Source organism: Bactrocera latifrons, unplaced genomic scaffold (genome assembly GCF_001853355.1).
Source record: "Bactrocera latifrons isolate USDA-ARS-PBARC rearing strain unplaced genomic scaffold, ASM185335v1 scaffold_163, whole genome shotgun sequence".
Classification (NCBI taxonomy): Eukaryota; Metazoa; Arthropoda; class Insecta; order Diptera; family Tephritidae; genus Bactrocera; species Bactrocera latifrons.
The window spans coordinates 217,004-227,532 of record NW_017535108.1 but is presented as its reverse complement, the minus strand read 5'-3'; the positions used below and the strand labels follow the sequence as shown (position 1 = coordinate 227,532).

The 10,529-nt window shown below is 36.9% G+C and overlaps 2 protein-coding genes across 8 annotated transcripts in view; one reads left to right on the top strand and one right to left on the bottom strand.

Annotated features, from left to right (window-relative positions):
- The window catches only part of LOC108966542 (centrosomal protein of 135 kDa), a 25,181-nt gene that overhangs the window by 3,990 nt on the left and 10,662 nt on the right, over window positions 1–10,529 (top strand). The gene's annotated exons all lie outside the window — the stretch shown is intronic.
- Window positions 310–10,529, bottom strand: part of LOC108966543 — an 11,409-nt gene continuing 1,189 nt past the window's right edge. For 3 of the 6 annotated variants that reach the window (XM_018929519.1, XM_018929520.1, XM_018929521.1), the window contains exons 2-6: window positions 9,113–9,556; window positions 2,325–2,818; window positions 2,100–2,259; window positions 1,866–2,043; window positions 310–1,795 (exon numbers count right to left, since the gene is read on the bottom strand). In XM_018929519.1, the coding sequence (XP_018785064.1) occupies window positions 1,032–1,795; window positions 1,866–2,043; window positions 2,100–2,259; window positions 2,325–2,767 (1,545 nt within the window). In that variant the 5' untranslated portion in view covers window positions 2,768–2,818; window positions 9,113–9,556 and the 3' untranslated portion in view covers window positions 310–1,031. The remainder of the gene's footprint in view (window positions 1,796–1,865; window positions 2,044–2,099; window positions 2,260–2,324; window positions 2,819–9,112; window positions 9,557–10,529) is intronic. The other 3 variants (XR_001993190.1, XM_018929523.1, XM_018929522.1) reach the window with 3 other exon arrangements.

Sequence of the window (10,529 nt, the reverse complement as noted above, 5' to 3'; positions counted from 1 at the left end):
TGAAGTCACCTTGTGACTTTCTAAGCAGTTTTATAGAACCAGCTTCCCCTGAAGTCACCTTGTGACTTTCTAAGCAGTTTTATAGATTGGGCTAGCAGCCAATTCCCTCTCAGGTGAACTCCCGACTTTTAAATCACATCCCAAGCGCGAGCATCACCTAAGCACTTTTCTGGCACGGTGCCTACTTTTCTTTTATAGGGCCAGCTGGCTGCCAGCTCCCTCTGAGGTTAACTTGTGACTTTTAAATCAAAACACATGCACTTTTAATTTTTTACATTTTATTTCATACATTTGATTTCAAATGGCACACAGAAATCTCAAACACACAGTAACAATATGTTGCTTACTTAAACTACTAGATAGTTTTTCGAATTAATTATAATTTCTTGATTATCTTAAGTGTTTAATGTTTACATCAAATTTTCGTTTTAATTTACAATTAATTTAATGCCTAAATTTTATGCCTTCTATTATGTTTGATTTATCCGTGCTATCCGAAAATTTCTAAAAACCATCTAAAAAAATATGAAGAGAATCGAAAAATATTTATAACAGTCAATTTATATAAATATAAGTGATAATACGTAAGAATTATCGATTATGAAGGCAAACATGCGGGCATGCTGAGGAACAGACGCAGGCACAGAGAGTTGTTGTAGTTATGTTGTATATAAACAGTTGGCAAGAGAGCAGGATAGTTGAGCAGAGGTTGGCATGCACCAAAGAGCCACATTTATAGTTCAGAGCGTTGTAAATATTGAATCATTTAAATACATATATACATATAGATATTGACATATATACAATATATATAGGACCCAAATAAGTGCTGAATAGCTGAATAGAATGTCTATTTACACAGTTAATTTGAAAAAATTTACAATAGAAGAGTTGAAAGTTTAACAAAATAGTTATATAACAAATTGAAAAAAGTTTGTATGCAGCAAAGTTTACAGCGCTCAGTTCATCTTAAATTTAATATATTTACATACATACATACTTAGGCAAATGAAAGGCTGACATTGTTAGTTTCAAAATTGAAAGTTGGGAAAATTAAAATTTGTATTGAATTTCGAATTTTCACGTTGCTTATTCAAATACCTCGCTAATCCCACCGTGGGCGCATTGCAGCGTGTTATGCGCGCACGTGGTAAATTTTGCTCATCCTCGCCAGCATTCTCGGCGAGAGTATAGCCGGGCCGACAGACACATTTCGCCTTCGTATCTAAAAAGCGTTGCGTTTGCGAACCGAGTGTATGTGTTTTGACCGGCTCCAACCATTGGCCCGGTCCACATGGTCCTCTCGTATATAATTTATAACAATTACCATTCAGCTCTACCATACCCGGCGTCGATTCGCATGTATTCTCATCTTCTGTGCCACCATTATCGATATTCGAACATTGTTGATCGAGATTCCAAATGACGCCGGAGCAACCACATATCCCATTGTAAGAAATGCCATCGACCGAGGGTCGCGACGTGAAGTCGAATACGACCACCTGATGCAATGAGCACGGACCTTGAGAACCAATGCGATAGCATGTATTCTCCTCGGGAAAATACAGACGACTTTTGCCGCAAAAGTTGCGCACACAATTGGTTGCATTAACTAGAAATTCGTTGGGCCCACATGGTCCCCTTGTGTAGAGGCGGTAGCACAGTCCATCATTCCAGGGTACATAGCCGTCCTTGCACTGACACTGTGCGCGCGGTATATCTGTCGCTGTGTTGGCGACTGTAAAATTGTCTGGTAGATTGAAGATATGGCCCGGCGGACAGGGCCCAGGTGTGTCTGCAATTGTGAAACATGCATATTGAGCATTTGCAAAAACCCAAATAGACAAAATTATTTGTAATTATACTCAATTCGTAGCACATTTGATGATCCTCGTTGTAGTGCGGCAAATGCCGATGGCAATCACAACGGCCACCAGGCAGAAAGAGCTCACCGGGTGTTGAGCAAGGACCCTTGGTATAATGTTCATGGCAGGTCTCTTCGGGATCGTAAAAGTAATCACGCAGTACACCTTCCGGTTCACACTAAAACACGTTCAACGAAAAGTGATATTTTCTGAACTAATTTCTTTTTTACACACCTTACATTCACCCAGTCCATCTTCATTCAATACCAGCAGCTTGCCTTTAACACAAGGCCCTTTCGTGTACTGCGCATAGCATCTGCCATCTTTGGGCCAAAAAATCATGCCAACCGGACATTGTTTGGCCATTTTACAGCTGCCCCAACGATTGCTGGATCTGTCAGTTGTAGAGAAAAAGAAGGCAAGTGCTTAAACAATGCCCATCCTGTATGAAAAACTCACCTTCGTCCGCTACTAATTGCCGCGCGTTCTTCCGGTAATGGCGCAAAGTATGCACTATGTTCGCATGGACCACGTTTAAATATCTCATGACATTTATTCGTCTCCGCACTTAGCGCAGTGCCTGGCGGACAGCGGCATTCAGCTGCTGGTGCATTAAGGCGCGCCGATTTCGTTTTACCCACATTCGGGGCTGGGCTCAGTTCCATCGTCTCCGGGCACGGGTAGCCGATTGTGAAGATTTTAAAGCACTGTTTAAGCGGCGGCCAGTAGAGCAATTGCCAACCGCCGGGCATGCTGGCGCAGGGATTCTTTTCTGGATCGCTCCAAGGCGGTGGCACAATCGCAGCTTGTGTGGTTTTACTAAGCAGTAATGTGAGAAAAGCAATTAAGCTGAGACCGGAGTGTAGGATGGTCCAACATAATAGTAGCTTCCGGCGTTTCATTGTGAGATTCGGTGTTTTTTTTTTATTTCCCTTTTTGAAAGTGTTTAGATGCTGAAATGAAAAGAAAACGAAAATATGTAAAATATGTTTCAAGGAAAGCGATGTTTTCAATAAAAGCTGACCTTTGTCGACGCTTATAAGTTTTATTTTGAAAGAACGAACAAAAACGTTTCAAGAGGACTAAGAGGCTTCGAGTACCGAGGATGCCTTGCAAAATTTCTAATCTTGAGGCCGTTAAAATTGTTTTCGAACTTCCCTGTACGAAAATCGTTTCGTTCCGCGTAGAACAGATACCGTCTATATAGTATGTCTCTATCTTGTTGAAACTTCGTTTTCTCCAATACTCCCAATCGATTTCGAACTTTCTTTCGTCAAAAATTTAGAAATTTATTGTTTCTTGCCTTTAATATGGGTCAATATCGAAAATAGAGGGAAGAAAATGGGAATTGTGTCTTTTGTTATGTCCTACACTTTTACATACATATGTGGCCTTGCCTTAGGTCCGCTTCATTCACTAAATTTTCGAATCATTATTTTGCTCACTTGTCAATATGAATGAAATAATGAAACTAAAAAGGACTTATTTTCTATGATGGTTACACTAATTTACTCTCCGATTTCATATTACACTTTTCTCACACTTATATGCGCGCGCATGCGTAGAAGTAAGGTCAAAATTAATTAAGTCATTTAGTCATAATTATTAAAAAGAATGGAATTTAGTACAGTTTTGCCTCTAAATGTTCACACGAAAATTAAAACTTATATGCGCATGCGTATGAATTCACATACTTATGCTTATATAAATACGTATTGACATCGGCATATTTACGCATCGCACCAGATCACGCTTGACCAGTCGTTAGCCATGACCTAAAATGATGTTGGTTGTCAAAAAAAAAGAGATTAATGATAAGAGGATGGCAATAAAGAGCACAAGCCGGTAATAATAATTGGGCTAAAATATTATGCAGACGTCTGGTCGAAAAAATTTGCAAACACAGTGATTTGGAGTGTGAGAAAAAGTGAAATTTAATTTGAATATATACATATATGCACAAATCCACTATTTTGTGCGCATGTTTGATTAATTTTTTTGTTAGATAAATAGCATAAAGGGTATTTCTGGAAGATTTTTAAAATGTCTCAACTGTATTTGCAGTTTGTTCAGTTCCTTCTAACCTCCATTAATCTAATCGACCGGCCGATTAGCCGGTCTTTTCTGTTGGTTTTTGCTGAACAACTTTCGAATCTGAAAAGCTTTCATTTATTCTTGCTCTACCGGACTAGGTTGTTGTCATTGTTACGTTCGTATTTCTCATTTATTTCAGTCAGCCAGGCTGGAGAGTCACCTTTTCGTGTATATAATTAGAAGCATAATAAATTTACTATAATAACTAATATAACTTTAATATTTTTCTGCTAAAAGTAGCATTTTTTGGTCGCAAGGTAGCAAGGTTCTTTCGATTTCTCAAGTAATGACTTTCAAGTCAATATCCAGATATTTTTGTAGATTGGGAATATTTGTTTTTCGTTAGATCCAACCGCCCAGTTTTTAGTACACCGAAGGGTAAGAAAAACGGTTTAGGTCTTTGATACATTCAGGACTTTAACCGAAAGTGTTATTGTACGACACTATCGTGAATTTGACACCTGTTGAACGAACAAAAATTATTAAAATATTCTACTGTTCCCACGACGGGAATAACAACAATAACAACAACAAAAAAATTTGTAACTTTCGAACTATCGAACTATATTCTATATTGTCTTTTAGGGTTGATTTTGCTTTTGTTGTTGGCCTCGATTTTTCAAGCATTGATTTTAAAGTAATATGTAAATTCTTTTGTAGTTTGAGATGTTTTTCTTTGTCTAGTTCATCTTAGATATAATCGCTATGTTTTTCGTACATCCGATATTAAGAAAAATGGTTTAGGCCATTGATATATCCAAGACTTGAACTCAGGAAACCTTTCACGACTCTATCATGAATTAGACACCTGTTGAACGAGTAAGCATGATTGAAATTCTCAACTGTTGCTCTCCAAATTATTTAGGTTGTAATAGTTGCCAAGTCTCTTGAAGTTTCTCAAAATACTCTCAAAATTTTTAATAAGCACTGAAGCAATTTTTCCACACTAAATTGCGTCAAAATTAAAAATTAAAGTATTTAAGACATAAACTTATTAAATTTTTTGTTGCTTTAAATTTTTATTGTTCTTAAAAGTCAGATTCCAATTTATCTGACTTCTATGCGAGCAAAAACCACAATAAACAAGTTGACAGCCGGTAGCGAATAGTGACTGAAAAACTTCCTGCCAGTCAAAGTGTTGCCCTGTAAAATGAGACTTCCACATGGCCAGGCAACGGATATTTCTTTGCAGCGCCACAAATCACGCGTCGCAAGCAGTCAAGAGCGTGCTATGCGCCTGTTTGCCAACGCGCATAATTTGCGGCATTTCAAAACTCTTAATGTGTGTGCAACAAGCCTCTGCATTTGCACACTTTGATTTGAAATTTATCTTTTTTGCGATAGTCACAGTTACTTTATTATCTTCATTGCAGCAATTTGTGCATTTGCTTTGCGCTGAAATCACAGTCGGTTGCATTTTCTGTTGTTGTTATCGTTCATTTTATTTACAAGTATCAATTTCGCACTCCGCGCATGCGCCACCGCATTTTCATTTGCCCAATAAAATCGTTTGTTTATATGTGCTTTGTGTCTCAATTCGCTTTGTTTTTGTTATTTTTATAATTTTTTTCATATTTATTCTGAATCGCTGTCTCAATTTCCAACACGATATATGCCTTGCCATTGCTGGCTTGAGAATGTGCGCGAATATGAGTAGCGTCAACACAGAACTTGTAAACACATTAAGCTTTGAATTTGTATTTGTCTGCGGTTTTATTATGGACCTCATTTGAATGACCTATATGGCTGCGAAAGCACGCAACTGCTAGCATTGAAGAATCATATGTGCAAACATACGTGTGTACATAGTATTATACACAACCTGTATCGATTTTTTTATTAAACATACTTATTTGTGCGTGTTATTTATGTCTACAGGGTTCAAGGCAATGCAAGTGTGTCTACAAAGTTTCAGTAGAAGTATATTGCTTTCATTTGCTTCAATAACTATTGAATTTGACCTGGACCAATAAGTTGTCGCGTTGATTATTATTGATTGTAGTCATTTTCAAAAAGAAGAGGAAATGTGTTCGAAAATTAACGTGTAGACACTAGAGAGCTAGCAGAGACACTGTCCATCTCTTTGCGTCTTTTGATTGAGCTATTAGAGGTACATATATAATATGAATCAGCGTTGTGCCGTAAATTGATTGACCAGCTAAAAGATTTAGTAATGATATATGCAATATACGGAGGTTGCATTTTATATTTCGGGATTAAAGAACAAATGTAAATATTAATCAGCGAAAATCCTTTTATTGTTATTCATAATATTCTTAACGAAGTTCTATACACGTTTGCATCTGTTTGAACAAGATGTCGAAGCACTATTTCCACTCTGATTGAGGTATCTCCAAAACATGCGCTCTGAACGTATCAACCATCTATTCAGGTGTCGAAAAACGTTTCGTGCGGAAATAAAAAGAATTCATTCGGTGCCAAATCAGGACTTTACGGTAGATGACTCCTCAAATGGATGTGCTAAGTGCAGTTGTTTCCGTCGATGCGTGATCTGTTTTCGGCAGTTGGTTTTCCTGATTTCTTAAAAGACCACTTTACTGTTCTGCGTTGTTCCGGTGATATTGCTGAGATATGCTCGGATTTTTTTTCCTAAGAAACAGGCAACAATTTGCTTGGAAGTTCTTCGTACGCGTACAACTTTTGTTGGATTCGGCTCATCTTGACAAAACTATACAGTTGTCTGCTGTTTACTTCTTGGCTCATACGAGTAAATCCTCAATTCATCACCTGTCATGCTGTCATAGACATGTTTCAGAGCACCACTATCGTATTTTGTTAACAGGTGGGTCTACGTCATCGAAACGACCCAGATTTTTTATACGACCATGACAATCAACCCGACAGAATTCATACCCTGCTTTTTATCCAACATCAACCATTTGAACAATTTTTTTTGCAGCCAAATGTTCTTGCAATATTGAATGTAAGGCTAGTCCCACTAATGACCATAATTGTCCCTCTTCTCTCGATAGATCACATGACGCTCTTGCTTATCAGTTTTGGCACATTATCAATAGTTTCCGAACGTTTTTGGACCACCTTCCCAAAATTCGTCTTGAAGTGATTTACTGCCTAGATTGTATTCACCATACCATCGATAAACACTGGTCCTTGATAAGGTTAAAAAATTGATTTAAGTTCATCTACTCACTCCTGACGAGTTAATCCATAAAAATAATCATGCGAAGATGTTGGCGTTTTATCTCCATTTTTTGGTCGAGAAGAGTATTGTACAACTTAACCATAAAGTTGGTGCCAAATTCCGAAATATAAAAGGCAACGTTCACGATCCTTTCATTATAAAATATTCCATATTTTGACCGAGAAGAGTATTTTAAGTTACTGTTGCTGTATCAAATATCAAAAATGATAAACTTTACATTAAAATTTTTTTCTTATAATATTACATAGATATTTTAGCATTGTGTCCTTTCATCACAAAATATATTAACTGGTTTTTTTAATGAAGTGAAAACGAAATTGTAACAGGAAGAATTTTAACTATAGTCAATCCGCAGACAAATCCAATCAAATGGCAACTCAAGCCAAATTGCATAACTGTAGATAAATAAGGCAAGCCAAGAAAGTGGGCAGCAGCAGCCAGTCGCCTGATGTGTCGCACCAAGGCATCGAGCGCAGCTCTGGGCGGGAGTGCCATGTAATAACAAAAACAACTTGAACGGCATCTTGTATTCGGTTTGTAAACAAAAACCGGCATTTGTTGGCGAGATTTGCTCTCACTCATGCAATGCCCCGTCTGTGCACTGCTATATGTTTCAAACAGCTGTTCGCCACACGGTGTAACGGTTAATTAGCCGTGCTTGCTTGACTTCTTTTCGCTTGCAATTGTTTTCGTTACACCAACATGTGCAACACACATGCGCAGGCTTGCTTGTGCGCTGGACCACTCTCACTGCTGCAGCTGCTAACAACCCACCCTTGCCCGTTCGCCATTGTCAGCGTTGTTGTTGGCGATTTTCGTTGCACTGCAGTTGCTTGTTAGCGTTTTTATTTTCTTTTGTTGTTGCGGTCATCATTAAGTGCCGCTGATTACGTCGTCACTGGAAAAGTTGTGAAAATTACTTGTAATTATTTGTTATTTCATTCACCGTGTGGGGTGTGGCAAACAGCATGTAGCATTGTAGGCCACCAGCACGATATCTATTTGCTGGTTTAGTGGGTTACTAATGCCATCGCTTGCCTTATTTGTCGCTTGCGCAATATTGCGGTTACTATTGATCGATGTGATAACATTACGAATCGGATAGGATGTTGCAAGTGCAATTAAAACCATGCCTATGGCGGTAGTTTAAAGAGGAAAAACTTTTTGCAACTGCATTGCCATTTTTAGCATGATATTGTGAAGCTTAGATCTTGATTTTCAAGCAGGGAACCCAAAAATTATTTTATACTATTAATACGAGTATTCCATTTTCCTTCTGTCTTTCCGTCTGTGTGCATAAAAGCGAATTTGTCGCTCAGTTTTTAAGATATTCACTTGAAAGTTTGCACGCACGCTTTACTTTAGAAGTATATGCTCGTTTATTGAAAACACTGATATCGGGCCACTATAGCATATAGCTACCATACAAACTAAGTGATAAATCCTTGCATGGAAAACTTTTCCATTTGACGAGACATTTTCATAAAGTTTGTCATGTATTATTTTCCTTGACAAGACTACGATGATATCAGTCAGATCGGACCACTCTAGCAAATAGCTATCATACAAACAGAATGATCAGAATTAAGCGTTTGTATGAAAAACCTTTTCATTTTACGAGATATATTCATTTGGTATAAACCGGTAACCCTAGAAAGTTTTTTTATTTCAAATACTGAGGATCTGAAATCGGATTCAAACCGTTGACCGGTTGATCAAATTTGACCCGGACTGGCCCGTCCAAGCCGAACAGAAAATTATTTTCTCTATAGATTGGTTGATTGATTTTAATACTAGACTCGTCCTATAGACCAGAATGCGCCGTCACATTCTAGCATGATTGTATATACTGATCCATCCGTATTCTAAGTAGCATCACTAATATCCGTTCTAAGTTCACTTTTATAAACAAAACAGCTTATATAACAAAGAATTATTTCCGGCTAATTACTTCACTAGTTGCCATTACCTTTTTAGTCTTCGCCGCCAATGAAGATTGAGCTGTCTGTCGGTATTTCTGCAAACTAGCTATGTTCTGCGCAACTTTGTGTAGTTGCCGTCTCCGTTGAAGTTTCACTTTTTAGAATATAATTTCTTTTGCTTCTTAACAATTTAACAAATACTCACTTGGCACTTTCACAAAACCACACACCTGCGAGCGCACATTCTTAAAGTTTTTTTTGTCACAATGTCACTATTTACTATATTCGTTCATGGAACATTATATTGTGTCTACAAGGCATTACCTACGCAGCGACAGCACACCGCACTCCACTCACACTTATCGTACGGTTATTCAACTCGTTGTCTACATACATATGTATGTATACACTGAAAGCTGAGCCGAGGCAGTCACTTAGTTCATAAACTTTGTATGCGGCAAAGAATCAAGTGAGTGCGCACAGGTACATAGCTAAAATGAGGTACAAAATGAAGATGATAAAGAAGGTAAACACAAGATGATATGCAGCAGCGAAAAGTGGCTGTGAATTGGTGAAACAGCAACAACTTCACAAACAACTAATTAATAAGTAGCGGCATCAGTCGCAGCGGCGGTAGCAGCAACTCCTCTTTATGGCCTTGAATTCATCGCGCTTTGATGTCTTCTATCTTCTTATTACTGATTTTATTTATTTTGTTCAGTATAATCAAACATTTTTTGTTGGTTTGACTGACCAGCTTTAAAAACGTTTTTATGAATTGGTATTTTTTTGAGATTGAAATGTAGACACAATTAGTAGCTCCGTATTCCAGCTATTTATTCTTTTTGTTATTGCTGTTTGCAGTTTTGTTATGTTTTTAATTGTATTTATATTTTAAACAGATAATTAGCTTGTGAACAGAATATTGTAATAGCGAACATTTTGATTGGCCTCTGATTCCTCTTGACTCGAGAAAAAATGTTTCAATCTTGTGGTAGAATTTTACAAATTATATTTTTATTTAATAATTTAAGAAGTTTCTCTATTTTTGCTTAAATTGACCATTCAAAATTAAGATAGAGATACTTTTTTACCCTTTTATGCTATAAGAAATAAACCTGTGAAGGGTATTATAGCTTCGGTGCAGACGAAGCTAACGTTTTTCTTGTTTTAGACTTTTTTGTGTAAATTTTTAATATTTTTTATTTTTTTAATAATTTAAATATTTTTTTGTTTAATTACACTGCTCAACAAATCTGAAGGAAACAGCCTCTAACAGCACACTCGCAAAATAACTGTAAACTTATGTTAAAAATAATAATTGTAATTTTTTTAATATCCTTTTATTGCACTATTTTTATGTTTTTGTTATTTCTTGTGTGATTTTTATTATTTAATTTGAATTATTATTTAGCAGAATTTTTTTTAGTATCTTTTTACTGAGAGATTTTTAATATTATTAAG